General features: G+C 29.9%; 1 protein-coding gene across 2 annotated transcripts; it reads right to left on the reverse strand.

Moving 5' to 3' along the window:
* Positions 1 to 493: 493 nt before the first annotated feature.
* Positions 494 to 23486, reverse strand: LOC136969148 (galactosylceramide sulfotransferase-like). Of its 2 annotated transcripts, XM_067263242.1 has the most exons (7): positions 23392 to 23486; positions 15694 to 15859; positions 12080 to 12175; positions 7580 to 7751; positions 4397 to 4452; positions 2418 to 2565; positions 494 to 2134 (listed from the first exon to the last, which is right to left on the reverse strand). In XM_067263242.1, exons 6-7 carry the CDS (start codon positions 2540 to 2542, stop codon positions 1060 to 1062), a joined length of 1200 nt encoding a protein of 399 aa, XP_067119343.1. In that variant the 5' UTR covers positions 2543 to 2565; positions 4397 to 4452; positions 7580 to 7751; positions 12080 to 12175; positions 15694 to 15859; positions 23392 to 23486; the 3' UTR covers positions 494 to 1059. The 2 variants fall into 2 exon arrangements, with proteins under 2 accessions (XP_067119343.1, XP_067119342.1); XM_067263241.1 differs by lacking the exons at positions 12080 to 12175; positions 15694 to 15859; positions 23392 to 23486 and adding an exon at positions 11699 to 11911.
* Between the last annotated feature and the right edge of the window lie 564 nt (positions 23487 to 24050).

A 24050-nucleotide genomic window follows, 5' to 3' on the forward strand; every position in this document is an offset into this window, starting at 1 on the left:
AGATGAAACGTTTTTTGTTCTCAACAAACGAGAGAATAGCGTGAAGGTTAAAAAAATACGGAAAAAGGGTATATCGTTATTTGTATCATTTATACAAACTATTATTTAAAAATGTATTGTATTCTCCTCCAAATGTCTTTTAAAGGAACCGTTCGATATCAATTTTTGAGATAAACAACGTATTAAACAATTGTTTTCCTTCTATGATCTTAAAATACAATTCCTTTATCCAACTTTCTATTGTTTTGTTGAATAAACACGTTCCTCAGAAGATACCTTTATCCTTTACTCGAAATCTCATTGTTTACAACGAATCTCTCTTTTGTTCAAAATATAAGCTTGATTGGAGCATCCCTACTTGTTAATTATCATAAATTGCTTCCCTAGATGGGAATTTAAGTTAATTAATAAACAGTGTACTCCATTTTGCATGACGTCACAAGTCGTAAAATGGAACGTCATGTCCTTGTGTTTAAAATAAAAACCAGGGGGCCTGAGTATAAAAGTCGTTTATTTAAAATTTTTCAGACTAGTGAAACATTTATTATACATGTTTTTTTCAGACTAGATTTTTCCACGTGTTGCATTTAAAACCTATTATACGATTGCAACAATGCCGGAACTTGTTTAAATCTTGTAGCACAAGCCATTTTTTTATGATTACAATATAAGCTGACTAGTACAAATACAAAAAACAGGTGCAAAAAATTTCCATCGTCGCCTATCCGCTATTTACATAATAAATAAGAACAAAAGTCGTGTGTGTGTATGTGTATATATATATATATATATGTATATATATGTATGCTGTAAATATATGTACAATGGGGTAAATATATACAAATTACCAGTTTTTGTTTACATTTCCGCAACATGTTTACATAAAGAAATGGCTAGTGTTTGAAAATGAAAGGAAGAATTACTCGAGATGATATAAAAAGGCACTCTTTAACATGAAAAACTCACAACCGCGTTCGTCAGACAAGTGCACTTGGAGGGACGGAGGAAATGTTCTGTTTTTTGAGCTTTTAAACAAACTTATCACAGATACACGCTACCTTATCCTATACCTCTTTTGAAAGGCGTTCTCCTACGAATCTTTAACCCCTTCCGGTGTGGTCCCTGTTTCAGAATAGGGAACATATATTTCTGCCTCTTACGGAGGTAATCTGTGTAGTTTAGTTCCGATCGTGTCAATGCAGCACACGTTGAGTTCGAATCTCGTTTTTGTTCGTAGGTGATGATATTGGCGCGTTTACTACGTTTGACGCAATGATTATACCAGGAAGATCTCTTTTCGTTCAGCAGCGTCACTTCTTCCGCTAGCGACGACGCACCGAATTTCGCAACTCTTTCCTCGAAACGTTGGAGAAAGTAGTTGTATAATAGTTGATCTTTCCAGTTTAATTTCTTCAATTTGTCGCGTACTTCGTTCGTTATATTGCTCGATTTTTTGCTTCGTGCGTTCACTTTAAATGCCACTACGTCATCCAGGTCCCAGCATAACAGATGACGTAACAGCACTAGAGATTCGTCCATTCTTTCGGCTACCATCACCAAATCAAAGATTGCATCCAGGCTTTTAACGTAGGATTTAACGTGAGTGCTGTTGATGTTTCTGTGGGACTCGAACCCCAAATCGAAGAGCATCTGATTAGCTCCCACTCGACCGTAAACTCGTCTGTTTAGTACATTGTGGCTCAATTTGTCTATGGCTTCTAATAATGTTTTCTTGTAAACATTGTTTAAATTGTAGTAAGAATAAAGTGACTCATATAAGTCGACGGGATTTCTTACTATGGTGACGAATACGGTGTCGTTTGGCATTAGTAATTTCATTTCTTTATAATTAAATCTGGAATGATGAGTCAGGATGTTGTAAGTCACGTGATACCTGGATGGATCCGGGACCATAGTCTTCTTAAACGGCGCGGGATGTCCTAAATAGTTTCTACTAGCCGGAAGGACGAAAGTTAAATTGTGTAGGTCTCCGTATCTCATGAATATGTTCTGTATAGTTGAACTGGCACATTTATGGGTTTTCATGAAAACCACGTTCGTTTTCGGTACGCACTTCATTGTTTCTATTTCGGGTTTTCTTAAATTTTGGAGATTTGGTGGAATAACTAAAGATCTGTAAAAGCACGTTGGATATTTAGTAAAATAATAAAATCACAATTATCAAAAGTTATAATTGAAAATGAAGCAGCTAGTGTAAACAAACACGAGAATATAGAATAGCCCTCTTATATGGTTCAAGGATTTTAAACGAAAAACAAACACTTAAAAATAGGCGTTACTCATACAATTAACCTTTTATTTTTTGACAAAATATGATGGACGAGAGAGGGAAACAGTCTTGGATATTTAAATATTGTTAAAAATTCTTAAATTACAAAAATAAAAATTATACTTACATCATTTTAGAATTGAAAACTAATCCTAAGGCAGTGATAAGGCACAGAGGAACTAAAACAGTGGGTTTGCGATAACAACGATGAAAAGTTTTAACCCACATTCTAAACGCAAAATTGAAAGTCATCTCCACATTCTTCTTTTATTGATCTGAAATGAAAGAAAAATGTAATTATGTAAAATATTGAACGCTCTCACTGTAACAAACGAGAGGGGGGCAAAAAAAGGAAAGGAACGTCTGGATGTGAGAGATAAAATAATCCACTTCCTAATATAAGAAGATAGCGTGCCATTGCATCAAGGACACCAACGAACTCAATTGTTAAAAATGATACTGTAACTATAACGTATGTGCATGGGGAAATTAAGCAAATATTGAAAACTAAAGTACATTTCTACTTCGCACATTTTAATGGCGAGTTAAGGTCATGAAATTCTAAAAAAAAAACAGACAGGATTCAGGGTGCGAGTAACTATTAAAATACACAAACTTCAATCAACAGAGAATATTTTAAAAGAAATGCAAGTAAGAAAAATGGCATCTTGTAGTCCCATTTTATCATCAGACAACGCACCGCACTTTTCGATTAATTCATAAATCTGTTATGTACTGATTAGCTGACATCTTAACAGCACTTTTCGGAAGAAAGTGATAAATCACGTTACGTCAGCATGATACGTTATGTATGTACTATAATATATATTTTTTAAATGGGGGAAGTTTCAATTAATTTGTACGGTACGTGCTAGGATATAATCTTAACAAAGTAAATACGTATAATTGAAAATTACAATATCGTCACTCAAAACTGCAACCTTACAAAATCGATACAGTTTGTCCCTTCGGAAGCAAAATCGTTACAGCCAAACACGTTTCGATTAGAGAAAATGGAACTCGCCACTGACTTTATATATAATTCCAGGTGATAAATTTCCTCTTATAATTACGTAAATGATACGAAACTGTATTTTTCTGAAGTGAGAGAGAGACAGATACATATATTCTATAAATATTTAAGGATACATACTTTGATCGTGAGTGTGTATAGCCTGGTAGTACTGTGCAGCTTTGATGTTAGAATTTTAGCAGGAAACAGTCATTAGAGCTATTTAACTCCACTCATGCGACTTGAACTTCCGCAGAGAGTGATAGGAACTGGCCAGGATAAAAGTCAATGCACCGAAATTCATTTATTAAGGGTTGGTATCCATTAAGAAACGATGTGCATACGCTACAGTATGATTTATACTGTCCCGATAATGAAGAACTAACGATCACTTTAAATTTTAGGCTTTCTTCCCTTGTAATCTCATCCATATGTTAGCCATACCATGTGATTAATAACAGCTACATCATTTTTTACATCATAGATTTGTCGTCACTCGATATAATAAGAAAATAATTCACTGGGATCCTTCCAAGAAGAGGATTTTGAGAAGACTACAGATGTTCAATTTAACATTTTCTTCCTTCCATTGACGAAAAAAACGTGGAATTGAAATATAATTTTCTCGAATGGATGGGTTATTTGAATATTTGTTGCTACATAAATAATAATAAATGAAGCTTATACATATAAACCACGATCGCACGATGATAATCTGGTTTGGTATTATATTATTTAGACGAGATGATGATCGCAGGAATATAATATTTATATTTTAATAATTACCACTTATGAATGAGCTACGAAGGTTTGCCATATCTAACAGAATGAATACTACAGTACTAGTTAATGCAATAAAAGGGGATATACAATTATGAGTGATAATGTGGATGTAAAATATACAAACTCATATGCGGATATACGCACGGACGGGTAAGAATTTATGAAAATAATAATAATTTTGTAAAGCAAAATAAGCAGAAAAATGACTTATTATCCATAGGTTTAACGCTTAATTACGAATTTCATGTGCTGATGTGTCTGTAATAATACTATAATTCTATTTCTTAATTAAAGAATAATCGATAACTTACCAAATTCAATTACATGATTCCAGAATAATAGATTTACTTGTTCGATGCATTCATTCCTAGGAAACAAAAAAAATGTGTGCGTATATACCGTATATATATATAAGAAAAGGCAGACAATTTTAAGCTTAAATAACAAGAATTTCTAGTGGAAAAGTAGACGAAGACGTCGCGTGTTCAATTTGAAAATTGTTACTCTAAAATTATCGAATTATCTTCTGACAGATCAATATAATGGCGCCTTGGCTTGTTCAGAAATTTCTTTACACCCCCGTTTTTTACTGTACCTAAAAATCGAGATTGGAAATTCGATATTTTTTAAGTTCAGCACTTGACAAAAGAGATGTTCTGGAATAACAATTTCTGTTGGTGCTGACCAAAAGTGGTTTTGTTTTACAATTACAGACTAATCCCATGTTTAAATAATGATATAAATTAATTTTAAATGTATACCTCAGCTTGAAAATCTGCAAATCTGATTAAATTTTCTTTTACTTTTATTTAATTTAAAAGTTTTTATCTTAATTAATTAATAGTTTCAATTAAAAAAATAATAACTACAATACCTTATAATTTTATTATAAAACTAAATAGAGAAGTAAATTCAAATTTACTGTTCCATTTGTTTTAAAATTCTAATTTAAATGTTCTTTGTTACACGAAGAATTTGTATATAAATATAAAAAATATTGCCAATTAATAATGTATAACGAATACATATTTGTATATAAAAATTGCACAATTCTGTCTTATCACGCTGACGTTATTTATCTTCAACGTCATCGATACTTTAAATTAAAAGGGAAAAAAACGATTTGTTATAAAGATTAAGGACACAAATTTGATTGTACTAAGGATAAATAAACTGTATAAACGAAGCTTTAAGGAGTGGAAAATTGTACGGTTCGAAAATCATCGTCGTCATCGTGAGAGACGATGCATGCCAATGTGTTTATTAGTAATCCACTTGTGTTAAAGGTCTTATAAATTATTATATGGAGTGTATGCTGAATCACTACAGTTTCGAAATTTGTTGTGTAAGAAAAAATTATCTGTACAAGAGCCAATGAATGGATAAGAAGTGATTTTCGAACGTCTAGTATCCTTTTTAAATATGTTTGTAATTATTATTCTGGTTTGTAATAATCATTATTTGCTTCATTCAAACTGGCAGACTAATCAGTCAAGTGCAGCTGTTTGGTATGAGTCTTTTTAGCACGATTCATTTAGCAAATGAGAGCTTGTGAGTGATTATAATAGTTCATATGTAATTATCATCTGTTTCGTTTAACTTGAAGAAACAAAACAAAAACAAATTATATCAATCATAATTAATGTTTGAGTTATAATTTACAATAAGTTCATATAGATCATGTAATTTCTATCAAATTATTCTGATAATTATTTCGGTTTGGTGTACATCGCATCTACACTCTTTTAGAGCAATGGTGCGCAAATTACTTTCATTTCTGACCCCCCATTTTGTATAAAATTTTGTCACGATCCCTGGATAGACGGTAGACGTTTACTGTGCTGTGACTATACTGTTGCACTGCAACTGTATAGTCATAGAAATACATGCGTGTGTCAACGTATTTCTGTTGCAGCTTGTTCTGTTTCTGTTGCCGCAACGTCATCAGTATCACTATGTCTGTTCGCCTGCTGGTTGCCGAAGTATAGGCATTAGGTCTGTACCTAATGCCTATACTATTACAGGCAATTGTTTTCGTAAAAAAAATATAGTTCTTATAAATAGTTTCTTATAGTTTTTATAAATAATATAATTTCATTTCACTATTTTACTGTTACCTGATACTTGTTGAGGAAAAGCCTTATAATTTTTATTGTTAAATAAATTTCTTTGAAATTGGCGACCCCGAAAAATTTTCTCGCGACCCACCACTACACTATTTTAGAGGACTAATTTGTTAATTTTATCATCTAGAACTCCAGACGTTACAAATTAACGTATGAAGTTTGTACTTCCAAGAATGATTTTTTACTACGTTTAAAAAAATATATATGCGGAGGATGAAACTATAGGAATTTCTCGTGTGGTTTCAGTTAATTTCTGGAATTATATGAGAAATTAAATTTTATCGTGTAGCTATAAAAATTCTTAAAAATCTATAATGTATAGTTTAAAGAGCTTATTTAAAGTTTAAAGTGTAGTTAAAAATGTTTAAACTAAGTTTAGGATAAATTCCAGTTTATATAAATGTAGTTTTGTAAAAAAAATATCAATTATTTATTAATGTATATAAACTAGGCAAACATTCATATCGCGTGAGTAAAATGTTTCATAAGGAATTAAAATGTTATAATTTTGCAGATGGAAAATTAAATTTATATGCTTCCGAATTAGATATTATAGAGAAATTGTAGAATCTGTAAAACGTTCTTTAAAAGCTTAAAAAAGTAAATGTCAAGTAAATTATTCATCAATTTGTCATAAACTATACGTGATCGTTTACAAAAATTATAATACAGCTAAAAAAAACTTTGCAAGAGGAAAAAAATAATAAATTATCTAAAATTTTCTAGAAGTAAAAAATAAAATATTACAGTTTACGTTCCACAAGTATATCAAGATAAGAGGAAATTTATTATTTCAGAAGGCTCAGATATCCGTTAGAGTTTAGTAGTGGATTTTACTGGAAATTTTACTTTAAAAACATGTAAAATTTTAAGTGTTCTCATTTAAAATCTAACTAATTCCAGCCTAGAAAACATTTTTCCATTTTTAATCACGTTATTAGGGTGGAGTTGTGGAAAACCTTTAACAGAAATTCCCTTAATATCCGTTTAATTGCGTTTAAAGAATCCATTTTCATGGAACTATTTAGAAAGCAATAGTAAAATTGTTGTACTAAAAATTTAACGGTAAATGACTAAGTTATAAATGAAAAAAAAAAAAAAAAAAATTGCAGACCACTAATTCCAGACACTCTATTACTCGAGTATTTTAAACTTAAGCTGTTAATGTTCGAATATTATTTCCCCTAAATTAGTGGATCCAGATAAAACTGGATGGAAAAAAAATTGGAGAATTCTCATCTCTGCGCAACCCAAATACCAACACAAGAAGATTTGATAAAGCAGCCATCATGTATCGAACAATTTTCTCTCCCATCTACCCCTGACCCTTTAAAATGTCTTAGGTCCTAGTAATACGAGAACACTTACCAGAACGGATGTGAACGGACACTTCATGGTCTTAGATACATTTATACGCCTCTGATCCAGTCCAGTCTCGCACGTGCTTACTGACTACCCTGTCTTTCCTCATTTACTACACAACCAATTCAAAGCGCATGTGCACGGTATATATCGACTGGAGACATCTGTCGAGGGAGAACTAAGAATATACGAAAATCATTGGTTAGAAATACTTATATCATTATATATTATACTTAAATATATTACTATTTATGCAATATTCTAACGATATTTTATCTTAAAATAAACATAAATTCGTTCACTATCAATGAGAAATAACGTCGGAGATAAACATAAACGTAAATCAAAGTTAAACATATTAATAAAAAGTTCCTGGCATTACTAAACAATTTTCTTTTTGTATTACTAGAATTAGTCATATATAAATATACGTATATTAATTTATTTTATGATGTATTTCTATATATAAAATGTCTGGGAATTTACAAGCGAATAAAGGAGTTATTATGTCTAATAAATTAATTTGTGGACTGTATAAATGTAGTTAAAATAGATAATATGAATTAACTTAATTCGCATCATTAAATAGATTTTTAAATTAATATTATCAAGTACCATGTCCGTAATTAAAACATCTAGTGTGTACATAATCCCTGTACTACATAATAGTCTTATATACGATCAGTCTTACATATGCTACAGTGTACAGCCTCATCCTTTTAAATTAATTATTATTTAGTGGAAAGAAAGAGCCCCTTGTACACTACAGTTTAAGGCGACGACACTGGTTTTATGTATATTTAATGGGATAATTCGTGAAAAATCAAATTTTTAAATTATGGAAATAATTTTAGAAGTTTGTTCGCTATAAATAACAACAGAAAATTAATTAAAAATTAATTTAATCCAATCTGTTGGAATTTATGTATATATATATATAACTACTGGTAGAATTTATAGCATCCTCATCTCTATATATCACATTCTATTATTGATTGATTTTATGCTTTGCTATTTTAAATATGTAAATTATCTAAATATTTTCTGCCCTAAAAATTAGTTATTTCATGTAAATTATTTAAAATGTTCTTTTAAAATGTATATATTATATAAATTGTACAAATTTGTTAAGTGTCTGACAATTTTTCTCCTGAATAATTTCATTTTTGTTGAAAGCTTGTATCTATATTTAAATATATTTTAAACAATTCTTTTTTATAAAATATACCTTAACTACTTGACAAATGTGCAAATATTTTATTTAAAATTTAGGATAAAATAAAATCTTTCTACTAAGGATTATAGAAAAACATCGATTTCGAGAATATTTCATCCAAGTCAGATAATAGTTTTAAGATAAAATGACTACAAATGAATTTTTTTAGATCCTTAAGAATTTAATTTCCTGCCAGATTTTCGAGTCACTTTAAAATATTTGAAATTATAAACGAAATCTTAAACCTTCTGTTAATATTAAATTTTTATTAAATTTTAATTAATGCTTAAACAGTAACAAAGAATTTCGTTTTTTTTGCAAAAATATTCAAATTTATTCCAACCAACCGAGTAAAATAAAAAAGATTTTTGGCTTGTATTTAAATTATGAATTGTTCTGTCAAGAATTAATTTCTTTTTTTCTTAAGTAATGTAATGTTTCCTCCCTTTCGATGCCTGTAATGTTGGCTTTTTCTTAAAGCATAAATGCAGCTCCACGGAGATAATAATATTGGTATCTAGTATATCACGATCAAAATTAATTATGATAAATATTTTATGTGCGACTAGAATATTTTTACGTGATGTGTAACATGTAAACTCGCTTCAATGATTTGTTTGACATTGGTTTCTATGGAGAGAGAAAGATATTTTGACGGTTCAAGATCTTTTATATGTCACTAGAAGTCACAAAAGTGTATTTATTTCATAAATTAATTTAAAAATATCTTTAAACTTTTAAATAATTAAACTATAATCGAAACATAATATAATTATACAGCAATTTAATTAACCAGTTATAATTTGCTCGAACAGAATTTTTGATGAGATCAATTTTAGGATATGTAAATTGCAATATTTTATTTATTATTTAAATAATTTTACGATAAATTAATTGCAGATTTTGCCTATTAAAACCGAGCTTAAAATTATAATTAAAAAATAACAATTACTATTATATTATTTCAGTTTGTGACAAGTATTTAAATTCTAGAGATAAATGGAATGTGTATAACTTATTGTGTTTATTGTGGGAGCTCTACAATTAGGGTGGAGCATCCTGACCTCAAGGGGACGATACGAATAGGGTGAAGTGTATAGGAAGTGATTAAGTGGGATGTAAACATGTAACTAACATTTGAGCTATAATAGAGAAGTCAACGTTATGTTTATGCTACACAGCGTCGTTAAAATGTATATTTGACAATATATTACACTAGAAAACTAAATTATGAAGGTTTATTCTGTTATAAAAAGGAAAAATAAACAAATAAATTTAAACTGGAGTCTGCAGAAAAATACTGCTTCAGTACATTAGTAAAATTAAAGAATAGTTCTACAGAAAATTGATTTCAATTTTAGGAGTTATGTTTTTCGGGTGGAGTCTGAAAAACACTAAGCACGAAAAGCAAACTTTTACGCTATAAGAAAAATACGTAGCTCCAGAAAAAGATATGTTATAACGAAATAGTTCTAACGTGTCGAATAGGGTGGAACGAAACGAAATATCTTCATTAATGTCACTAGAATTCTCTGCGGGAATGAGAAATTTGCATTTAAATGCATTCCCTCCTATAAAAGTAATTACTTCTATTATTATAAGCACAATATCAAGTTGTTTCAAATATCAATTGAATTCACATCCTTCAATAAACATATAAACGAAACAAAAAAAAAAAAAAAAAAAAAAAAGCTATTTGAAAGACTTACGTGAAATGTTATTAAGAAAGTTTAATCAATCCTTTGTATTATAAGAATGGTTACAAATGAATATTGATCGATATTGTTCGGTACAACTGTCTACTTTTATTAAACAAATGAAACTTACAACTTTTGAGTTTGCAAGTTTTGTTTGTTTAATAAAAATTCAATCTCGATTCTCTAATCTGTTTTTGCCAAGTTAAGTTAATGTTGATAGAAAAGTTATTTCTAATGACATTTCTGTTATTACTGTATTACAAATAAGAAACTTATGAAAGGTCGTTTATAAGCAATGTTCTTGTACAAATAATTCTTAAATATTATATTGCCCGTAGAGCATGAATTCAAACTTTCTTAATTATTTTAACTCATAAGAAACAAACAACAAACATGTAAATTGTTTAAAAACTGGAAAAGTAAATCAATTTTTAATTTAAAAAAATCAAGTAAAATTTGGCATCGTTTTGATAAATAAGTTAACTGTTGCTCGATTTAAAGTACTTGTTCAAAAAATTTAATTAATGATGGAAACGTTTTCAATCACATTAGGGCCATCTTTGGCTAAACAATCACGTAAAATTGCTTACACTGTGACAAATTCGAACATCGTGACTGTTTGAAGCAATTTTGTGTAATTGTTAGTTGAAACTACGAGTAATCCGAGTGCAAACTTAATTTTTTTTTTTTTTAAATTGATTCTCTTAATTGAGTAATATTTTGTCATTTATCTATTAAAATTTGATATTTGAGACTCTTAATATTAATTGGGCTGTGGAAGTGCCATCACAATTATTAGTTTTGTTAAATATTTCAAAACTTCAATGTTTACTTAAACACCTCAGATTATTACTTACTTATCTGAGACACGTGTACACTTAATTATTTTTCATATAAACAACACTGATACACTTCAACTGAAAAGAGATGAAAATTTTGTTGAGATTTAATAAAATCCTCCTTCGAATGGGTTCAATTTCATGTACATTTCTGCACATTTATTCGGTGTAACATGCTTAAATTTACTAAAAATGAGGAAAGTTGGACAGGTTTTTTAGCGGTTTTCATGCGATGATATTAGAATTAAATCTATATGTTCTAATGAAAGTTTCACTCACATAGTGTGAAAAATTTACAATCTAGAAAGTGCTAACTACTTACGTATTTTATAATTTTATTGTTAAGTACATATTCATTAAGTTTTTGACTTACTTTTATCGTCGAAACCACGACCTTTCCTTTGTAAATTTCAAAAATAAAAACTGTTAACGGAAAGCTTCATTTCATTTTGACCTTCAAAAATGTTATGTTATGGATAATTAACTTATAATTTAATCTATAATGCAGATAATTAGGTAATTAACATAAAAACGACGTTACATTTTAAGTGTAAAACTTTCATAGAATGTATATGGAAAGTGTTTAATATTAAAAAACATTGGATGAAAAGTGTTGATGTCTTAATAATAATAATAAAATATCGCAAAATTAAAATAATCTATATAAATTTTTTATCGAAAGTTCAATAAGATAAAAAGGGGCTAAATCATTGTTCTATGACCAATACAATCGCTATGATCAGTCTAAACATACCCTATTCAAGGACGACTGAATTCTGTTTCTCCTCCCATTATTGGCTTGAACGTAATTCCCATTCTATGTTCTAATTATCTTTCCCATAAAATTAACCTGTTAAAATATCAAAAGAAAATTTAATATTGTTCTGCTTAAAAGTAATTTTAGTAGTAATTTCATAGATTAAAATATACATGGTTTTTTTAGAAAATTTGATTAATGGATTAAATTTTTATATATTCTTACTTAAAAAATGGAATTATAATAATATATATTGATTGATTTAGAATTTTATAAATATTTTAAGCTTTTAATAAATGATAAAAGCATTATTTTTATTTACATTGTATCAAGGTAAATCCTTGAATTTATTAAAAATCTTTATAATAGTACAATTATTTACAACTATTTTATCTACAGGAAGTAATTTAATCTCGGTTTTAAAAAATGTTGCACTCAAAAACTAAATAAATTATTAAAGATAAGACAATTTAAAAGCACAAAATACTATTTAATGCTTCCAGAAACTAGTTTAAAGGTAAAAATTCCTCGTTATCTTAAATTTTTAAATCACTATGATTGCATTTATTAAATATTTAACCTGTAGTCCTAGAGCATACAAGAGGCAGATGAAATTACTTTCATTTGTGAAATAAATATCTATATTCATAAATTATGCATTTCTCTATTAACGTCTACAATTAATGCGCAATAACTTAAAAACTCTTTGTAAAAAATTATGATTTTTGTTTAAGTATTAAACATAAAGAGTGGCCCAAAAATTTATTAACCAGAGTTATTTTAGCATTAATTTTGGTTAAAACCAGCTTTTAACAGCTGCATGTTATCATTCGTGATTAATTTACCTTCCAATGAAGAGAAGCAAATGGATCACGCATGTGCCATTCTGTATGTATTTGAAATAAATTGTGGGAAGTACACAAGGAAAATTACTAAATTATATGAAAATAAATGTTGAAATTATTATTTTAGAAAATTTTAAAGTATTTTTCGTGGTCGGACAGCGTTCTCTACAATAAAACAAAGTCCTACCTACAACTGGAAAGAATAGGAAGAGAAAATAAAACACTAATATGACATAATGTAATGCCCATAGCAATTACTTTCTTGGCTGTTATATGTAACAGAGGAAAAGTATGACGATCGATCAAAAAATGACCTCCCTCCAGAAGATTTTTGCATTTTTGGACTTGGGGACGTTAAAATATTGAGAAGTGAAAAAAATTGGGTGTTTTTTTTCTGTGTGTACGGAAGTTAGTATGTGTGAGGGGCACAATTTTGTTCTCCCTCTAAAGCCCAATAACTCCCATGCCTTTTGTCAAGTTTTTGAAATTTTATAAAAAGGTTTGAGTATTAGGGGATCAATACTAGTAAATTTTAGGGGTTAAAGGTCAACGGGGTGGCGAGTTAGAGGGTTCGCGTGTCATATCTCGAGTGGGATCGGACTTAATAAAGGTTTTTACTCTTCATTGGCATTTTCTTTTCTTTTCTTTTCTTTAAATAAAATTTATCTCAAACTTCAAAATTAAGCTTTTTGCAGGGAAAGTTACGCAACTTGTTGCTTGATTTTTTCTTAGAAAAGATTGAAATTCGTTGAAAAAATTAACGTAGAAAATATATATAAAATTTAAAGAAATGGGAGAAGTTTGTATTTCTTATAAGTATAAACCTATAAACACTAAATGTCAGAATTATGTTGCATACGGTTTTTACAAATGTGTTATTTAAAGAGATTAATGTGAAAATGCTAAAAAAAAAGTCGAAGCAGAAAGTAATGTATGATAGAATTATTTTTTGACCTTCTACATTATGAGTCAGATATAATTTACGAGTATTTAATTGACCCATTTTTAAAAAAAGGCTTTTATAGTATTTATTATTATTTTAAAAAATAAAATTTTGTAGTTCCATGTATTTCAAGCGAATGGATATAGAATCAATCATAATTTTTTCTCTCTTTTTTCATGAAGTTGAATAGCAATTCTTGAATTCTTAATAATACTATGTCTAGATACAGTTGTATGTAATAAAATTTTATTACGCATATATTTTTAATCTGATAATAAGCTGTACAGTATTCTTATATACAGTTTCTATGTCCATTCGATCAAATTGGATGGATGTTTATTAAAATAATATTATAATAAACACACAGTTTTATTACTTTTAATTTGACGGTAACATATTTTAAATACAGCAATTCTTTCACGGTGTGAACTATAGTAATCTGTCATAAGCATAGTCTAAATACATACAAACGTTAGGAAATTAAATGATATATATCTTTATTTTTCTTCCTCTGATAAATATATTTTCATCGATTGAAAATACAATTTATAATGTTTATTTCTATTGTTTATTGATCGCTGTAAATAATGCAGGCAATATATCATTTTCAAATAATTTCGGTCGGTATGAAAGAAACAAGCATCTCTATATATTTCATGCATGTCTTACTTTCCTTCTTGTTTCTCAATGCTGTCTCATTTGATTGACTGAATCATTTAGCCTTCAAAACTTTCAACTTTGGATACGTTCTGCGATGCGAATATGGAGCTACTCCAACAAAAAAGAAGAAAAATAGAAATCTATACTTAAATATCACAAATTTGGAACCTTAAAACCGCTTAGAAAATCATTGGATGTAACTAGATAAAGATAAAGACATACACAGAGCCGTTGAGAGGAGAAGCTAGGAGAAAACTTAGCGGCCCTTAGTGGGTCCTACTCCTATAAATTAACCTTATTTTTACTAACAAAAAAATAATATCTTTAAGATTGCTCTTTATTAATAAAGGAACAGTCTACTTATTTCATTTAAAAAAATAGGTCAATTCTAACCCGCTCTCAAAAAAGGGACTCGCTCTTACAAGCTCTTTGCACAGGATATACAGAAATATTTCATTATGTTAATTAAAAGAGAAAATTATAGTAAAATTCTGTTCTGAAAGGTAGGCTAAATTATAAAATAAGTTTGTAAACTAATCGACTCCTAACAGAAAAACTAGAAGAGCAATTTGGCATAAGAAGGCCTCCTAGAGGTCAAAATAAGTCACTTTTGACCTCTGATAGGCCTTTCAACACACCAAACTTATTTCCAAAGATGAAAATTACGAATTTATAAAATGAACCTTAATTAAAGCAATTAAGATATAAATATAGCAAAAAAAAAAAAAAAAAAAAAAAAAGTTTATTTTGGCACCTTCTTGAAAAACTTAATATTAAAAAATTTGATTATTATTAAATTTTGAATAGTAACTCGTAGGAAAAGTTGTCCCGCATCAAAACATGAAAAATATTTTTACATATTTAATGCGGGCCGAATGTCATAGGGATAACGAATGCATTTGGCAAGGAATTTACGACAGACAGAAATAATTAAAAAGTAATCTGCATACTGACCTAATTTTATTCGACAGCTGATAATATTAATACTAATAACTTTACTATGTAAATAAACTTTTTATTGTATAAATTGGAGTATATTTGCTCTCCTGAAAGGTCTTCTTGTGTACATTATTATGTTTATTCATACGCAAGTTTTCGTGTAATATAACATTATAACTAAGAAAGAATTAATAATACTTTAAAATAATTAAAATAAGATTTACCTATAAAATTCCTCGTGTTTAATTAATATAGAAAGCATAGACTTGTATCAGGCACAGGCTTAGTTACAGTACAAATTTTTCTATCAGGTTCAATTACTTCCAAATCAATAAGTTATCAGTTTGTCTTCTTTATCAAGATTTTCAAAATCCAATCTGTCCTTTCTTTCTACTGATGAAAAAAAAAAGAAAAATTCATGTCTTCAATTGATTTCTATCTTAACAAATGTGTCATCTTTTGTTCTCTTATATTCAACCTGTCAAGAAGAATCATGTCATTAGTCTCATGCTGTTTTTTTCGTAGTGAAATTTTTTGTAATATAACAAAAATTCTTCTGATATGTTTGAGGAGAGTTAAACTAATGATTTTTGTCGTGACAGAATAAATTCAGACATAAAAATTTCATTTAAAAAATAAAAAAGAAAAACCCCTATTAAAAATGTAAAAGTTTTAATTAGTTAAATAATGGTTTAGGTGGTTGAAAAGAATTGAAAATGTTAGGATAATGATAATTATTTTTCATAAATATTTTAATATAACAACAAGAAAATTTATTCCGGTATAAATTTTATTTTTATTATAAAAACAATAATAGCAACAATAAAAACGAGACAATTTTAATTACTCGATCATAGAAAATATTAAATTTTAAATGTTTTCAGATATTTTATTTAGCCTATAGTTATTTATTTTTTGAAATTCATATAAATATTGTAAAACAGCTAATTATAATCATTAATTCTCTCATATTTCCTAAATTATTTAAAATAATTTTAAATAAATTAGAGAAAATACAGAACAAAATAATTAATAATTAAGTCATTTTAATCATATTAATAGTTCTATTATTTTTAGTTTCCTGACTGTTATACTGTATATAACAGAGAAAAAGTATGACGATCAATCAAAAATTAACCTTCCCACAAGATTTTTACATTTTTTTTTGTTTTGTTTGTTTGTTTCAGGAAACCTTAGAACGTCGAAAAATACAAAAAAATTGGGTTTTTTTCTTTTGTGTATTGATATAAATGTTAGTACGATTTTATTCATCCTCTTTGAAGCTTAATAACCCCTGTTCCTTTTGTCGAAAATTCCTGAAATTTTGTATGGAGGTTTGTGTATTAGGGGCATTGATGCTATTAAAATTTGGTGGTTAAAGGTCAAAGTGATGGGGAGATAGACGGAGTCACGTGCCGTATCTCAAGTGGGGTGGTTATTAGCATTCACAATATTTTATAAAACTCGTCTCTACCCTGAAAATTAAGCTTTTTTTCATCATTTTATAATAATTACTATTATAGATAGCTTCTTAGTAGATGGCGCAACACGCAATCTTAACTTTTTTCCGGGAAAGTTAGGCAACTCGTTGATAGATTCATTTTTACTTTTTAATTTACAGTTATGAAAGTAATTTTAAAAATTTTAAAGAAATATATATATATATATTAATTTTCTCTAAAAATTATTAACTTATAAAAGAAATGAATAATGTAAAAAACAATCTTCTAAAGTGAATTTCTTACATTTTTTACACGTCTTTTCATAGAAATTTATACGAAAGTATTTTAGAAAAATATATATTTTTCTTTTAAATATTGATTTATTATTATTTTTCTCGAGGAAATCGGATATAAAATATTTACCATTCATTTCGTGTTCGTACTTGGATCAATAAGGCTTATACATTGAATATATTCACATTTTCCCCCCCCATTTAATTTTAAAATTTAGTCATTTGATCATAAACGAGAGTCACGTGCCACTGACAAGATTAAATTCAAAGTTTTATTTTATTTTTGAAAATAAAATTGAGATTTATGGTAAAGACAGAACTGCACTGAATTCTAAACTTCCGTGAATTTTACTTTTTTTCAGTTTTTTATGTATTTAATCAATATTAACTTTGTAATTAGTATTTATGTTTTTAGCATTAATTATTAATTAAATATATGTTCGTGCACTTAGAAATAAAGAGTATAATTCAAATTTTACATCTAAGAATTAATAATAATAATAATAATAATAATAATAATAATAATAACTCTCCCGTGGTCACCACCTGGTCGTGGTGGGAGAGCCCAGTAATTTTACTGATCCATAGGGCAATGCAGGCTGGAGCACAAGCTCCTGGTAGGGACACCCATGCCAGTAAGGTCTATGGGGAGAAATGAAGCTAAGAGTGACCACACCCACATTCAGTGGAGATATTTATTATGGTGATAACTAGATCAAAGTGTGATACCGGCTCGGACGTCGCCCGGGTTAACAAGGTCCGCGTTCGTGGGTTAGGCAGAGGCTCACGTTCGAAAAATAGGTCACAGTCTCTCTTGGTTACCGGTGGCGAAAGCAGCACCGGCCCAAGCATGGCTACTGCAATGCCCTCAACAGATGTGAGGAACCAACCCAGCCTTGGTGTTTCTGTGGCAATGCATCCACAGACCACAAAGGCTGGAAAACCACGCCAACGGATGAAATGGACAGTAGAAATGAACGAGTTTATCATCCGTACTTATTACACCATCACAAAACTCGAAACAAACATGACAGCATACAGACAACAACTACACCATAGATTCACACAACAGTATCCTCATCTCACTGTCACCGAACAAAGGGTTGTTGATCAAAAAAGAACAATTATACACAACAACCTTATTCCACAAACAACACTTGAACTTATCAAACAACAGGTTGCTGATCAAATACATCAACAGACAGAAACATCTAACATTAATGAAGATCATGTAACCTGTCAGGATAATCCAGGAACAAGCATTGATAATAACACACATACAACAATTACCACTAACGATACTACAGACACTTCCTCATCCATCACTGATAACATAGACTTGGATTTAGTTAATACGCTCTCACTTATATTTCAGGAAACACTCACTAAATATACAGGCACAGATCCCACACAACGACCACGAATACCAAAAATCAACACGTCAAAGGAAGTAGGAAAAACACTAAATTATGTAAACACTCACTTACTACCACACTACATTCATTCAATTTCTACACTCGCAGACATTCATACATTAGTTTATGCTGGGGCAGTCACAGTAGTGACACACCATGGACTGAAAGTACAGTCACAGACAAATACACAGAAAACACAATACTATCACAAGCCTGCCTGGCAGAGAAGAATAGAAATACAAATAAATGACATTAGACAGCAATTAGGCAGGCTGACACAATACACTAAAAACAACATAACACCCAAATTAAGGAAACAGCTCAAAAACATTTTCAAGAAAATAAAAACACACACAAAACATGAACATCACAACACACAGCATTACAGAATACATTGATACACTAAAACAAAAACTTGCTGCCAAAGCACGTAGACTCAAACGATACAAAACATGTACACTACGAAAACAACAAAATAAATTATTTACAAACAATGAAAAACTCTTTTACAGACAAATTAATAACAAAGCAAACACTGATACACAGCACAGTGGCACACCAACAGAAGAAGAACTCACAACATATTGGTCTTCTCTTTGGTCCAGTGCTGTCACGCACAATGCTGATGCAGGCTGGATCGAGGAGGAGAACAGAAACTTGCACAACATACCAACTATGCCCTGTGTTGAAATAAACATACATGATTTCCAATACACTGTTAACAGAACACACAACTGGAAGACACCTGGTGTAGACAACATTCACAATTTCTGGTACAAAAAGTTTACATCACTGCACCAGGAACTAGCTAAACATCTAACACACATCATCATCAATCCACAAGACATGCCAAATTTTCTTACTCAGGGCATCACCTACATGAAACCTAAAAACAACAATACCACAGACCCCACACAATACAGACCAATTACATGTCTTCCAACACTCTACAAATTATTGACATCTTGTATTGCAAACAAAATATACAAACATGTTGAAGAACACGACATTCTAACAGAACAACAAAAAGGTTGTCGTAGAAACCACAGGGGATGCAAAGAACAGTTACTCATAGATTCAGTCATTCTACGGCAAGCACACAGACAACACAGAAACATACACATGGCATATATAGACTACAGAAAAGCATTCGACAGTGTTCCACACAGTTGGCTGCTACATATCCTACACATGTACAAAATACATCCATCACTCATTGCATTCTTTCAAAACACTATGCAGCACTGGAGAACAACAATACATCTCAGGGCCCATAACACTTCCATACAAACAAACCAAATTTTTATTAGGCGAGGAATTTTTCAAGGAGATTCCTTGAGTCCTCTCTGGTTCTGCTTAGCCCTGAACCCATTATCCAACATGTTAAACAACACGCAATATGGTTACAATATCAGACACGAAAAAACAACACAGTATACACTGTCACATCTCATGTACATGGATGACATAAAACTTTATGCATTCACACAAAAACAACTTCATCAACTCCTACAAATCACACATTCATACACCAAGGACATACAAATGGAATTTGGCCTAGATAAATGCAAAACACTTCACATAGAAAAAGGAATCCTGAAGAAAGAAGATTTGCACTTGGAAATGGAGACGTTATTGAATCCATGGAAGAGGGCGAGTTCTACAAGTATTTAGGATTCCAACAGGCCAAACTAACAGAACATGCACAAATAAAGCAAAGATTAATTAAAGAATACCAAAGTAGGTTAAATGCTATTCTCAGAACACAATTAAATGCAAAACACACAGTTAAAGCAATAAACACATATGTCATTCCAGTACTTCACATATTCTTTTGGAGTTATACATTGGACTCACACTGATCTTGAGCAACTCCAAAGGAAAACAAGAACAACACTTACTAAGCATAAACAACATCATCCTAAATCTGCCACAGAAAGATTAACCCTTCCACGTAAAGATGGCGGACGTGGCCTGATTGACATAGTTAACCTTCACTACAAACAAATACAGTCACTGCGAGAGTTTTTCTACAAAAAACAAGAAACATCACAATTACATAAAGCAGTAACTCTAGCAGACTCGAATAACACACCATTAAACTTACACTCACATCATATGGACACAACACAACATATAAAAAGCATAGACACCATTAAGCAATCGTGGGCTCGAAAGGCACTCCATGGCAGGCATCCTTACGATCTGGCCCAGGATTTTGTTGACAAAACTGCGTCAAACAGCTGGTTAGCTCGGGGATGCCTCTTTGGGGAGACGGAAGGATTCATGATTGCCATACAGGATCAGGTCATAAATACTAAAAACTACAGAAAACACATAGTCAAAGATGCAACACTCACAAATGACACATGTAGAAAATGTCACATCATGCCAGAAACTATACAACACATCACATCTGGTTGCAAGCTCTTGGCACAGACAGATTATTTACACAGACATAACCAAGTAGCAAATATAATACACCAAGAGCTTGCAAAGAAACACAAATTAGCAGACATCCACAAACCATATTACAAATACATTCCACAGACAGTATTGGAAAACAACACGCACAAAATGTACTACGACAGAGCCATAATCACAGATAAAACAATTTACCACAACAGACCAGACATCACACTCATTGACAAACACAATAAAATCACATACATTATAGACATATCCATTCCAAACACTCACAATATACAAAACGCATGCACTGAAAAAATTAGCAAGTACACAGAACTCGCCCAGGAAATAAGGCATCTGTGGAGGATGGATAGGTGCTTATTGTACCTGTTGTTCTCTCCTCTACAGGTGTCATACCACACACACTACACAAAAGCCTGGGCACATTAGAATTGAATAGAAACACATACATCACACTACAGAAGGCCACTATATTGAATACATGTCATATTGTGAGAAAATTCCTGAATACAGACACACACACTGATACACTTCTTTAATTTCTGTTTTGGTTACTATGCCTTGACTTTGGTCCGGCATAGTACACAGCCACCGGTGTTAACCGAGTATATCTCACTTAATTCAACAAAATAATAATAATAATAAAATCCAGCAACGAGTTACTTAACTTTTCCGGCAACATTTAAAACTGTGTCATCTGTTACGATATTTTATTAGAAACTTTTTAAATTTTTAATTGTTATAAAATGGCAAAAAGCTTGATTTTGAGAGTAGGGATGGGTTTTATTTAAAAAAACTGTAAATGTTAATAACGAGTAAAATCGTCATTAACTTCGACCCTACTCGAGATACCCCTCTAACTCTCTTTTGACCTTTAACCCCTAAAATTTATCAGCATCGATCCCTTAACACCCAAACATCCCTGCAAAATTTCAGAAATTTTTGACAAAAAGCACGGGAGTTATTAAACTTCAAACAGGGCGAACGAAATCGTGCCCCCACATACACACACACAGGGAAAAAAACCCGCTTTTTGCATTTGTCGACATTTCGAGGTCTCCTGAGCCCAAAAATGTAGAAATTTTGGGAGTCATTTCTGACCAGTCGCATACTTTTCCTCTGTTATATATAACAAAGCAGAGAAAGTAATAAAGCGATAAAAACAGATATGTATTAATAATAAAAGTAGCAGTGTCTAAATCAGTAGATTTAAAATAATTCTTTAAATACAGTAATTTAAACAGGTAAAGTAAATAATAAAATATTCCAAAATGTAAATTATTTTTGCTAAAATTTAACCATTTTTTCTTTCATATATTTTGACCAATGAAGGATTTTCCTTATAAACAGTATGTAGTTAAAGAAACCTGTAAATAGAACTAGCCAATAGGTATGTGACGAGATCTTTCAACTGAACTTTTTATATGTCTCTACAGTTTACAAATATATAAACTAAAAATTCCATCCATTAACAGTCAAGCTTTATAAAGATGTACAGTAACATGCACGTTCTCCTTAAATATTTTTTTTTTATTTTTTATTTTTACTGCCACTCCTTCCCTTCCGCTTATGACTCATGCTACTTCTGTTGTAATCAATTCAAACTGCTTATTTTAACACCTGCTGTCATCTTTAAATTTGTTAGTTTTATAAAATAAATACATAGCTTCAGCTAAAGCTTTATTGTATTACAATGTAAAAAACTATACTTAAAATTATTTATACGTTTATTTAGTACTTAGAAAGCATTTACTAACGTTGTAGTGATTATATCTGTTCAAAAATAGCCATTAAAATTTTTAAATTTAATTTTGTCCTCTTTAAATCCACCCTAAATGATTATTTATCTGTTTAATGATATTATTAATATTTTTAAATGTGTTACAGATTAAGATAATGGACTAACATATGAATTACAAAATTATTCTTTAATTTTGCAAAGAGGTCTTTCTACTGTGATGTATTTTTTAACTGTATAAATTATCTTACTCTAACAATTTCAACTAAATTAATTCTAATTATGTGTTAAATACAAGAAACCTACTCAATATTAGTCAATAAACATGATTTAAGCATATTATTAATATATTTTATAGATGATAAACCTAAAAATTTCGTCCACACAATAAATTTTCTACACTCATTCCAAATTACTTTTCCTTCAGCGATTTGTATGAATATCTTTAACCATTCTAAGAGTTGGAAACATAATATCTGAATACTTTATCACTAATTGATACAAATTTAGACTCTTAAATATAAAAACGTTAACGATTTATTAAAGGAAAAAAAAAAAGAGGGAGAGAAAGTAAGAAGTGGAAAATACGCTGAAAGATTCGTACCACACCTCCAGTCTCCCCCTTCGTTAGTTCTATTTACAGGTCTTCAAGGTATGCAGCAGCTCTAGAAACATGTTCTAACAAGCATTAAAAAAGACCTAAAATAATAAAAATATTCAAAGTTAAAAATTTTTCTAATAATAATACACAGTTTTATAAATAAATAAATAAATAAAATTAGTTGTTTTAACTAGCAATTTATAAAGGGTAAAATATTTTCAAACTTCAATCTATAAAATTTATATTTAATTTGCTTTAAAATTAATGTTATATGTGAACGTATTTTTATGAAATATTAATATAAAGTGTTTGAATTTCACGCTGTTTTTTAAAATTATACTTAATATTTCATTCCTTAAAAGCATTAACCTGTTGTTTTATTTGTTATAAGTTTATTAAAAGCATCAATGCCGGATTGCCCGGTGTCTAGGGGACCTGGGTCTGTGGGGCTTCGAAATTTAATAAAAAAAATAAAGCAATTGTATATCATAAATTTATAAATAATTCAATAGCTACAATTATATATAATATGTAATATTATGTAGAGAGGCACCAATCTTCTGTGCCTAGAAGACCTGGCTCTCTGGGGACCACAAATTGGAAAATATATAGCAATTGTTATCATAATTTATAAATAATTCTATAGATAACAATTAGATGTA

This window comes from Centruroides vittatus, unplaced genomic scaffold (assembly GCF_030686945.1).
Source record: "Centruroides vittatus isolate TY-2023 unplaced genomic scaffold, ASM3068694v2 contig_1743, whole genome shotgun sequence".
Lineage (NCBI taxonomy): Eukaryota > Metazoa > Arthropoda > Arachnida > Scorpiones > Buthidae > Centruroides > Centruroides vittatus.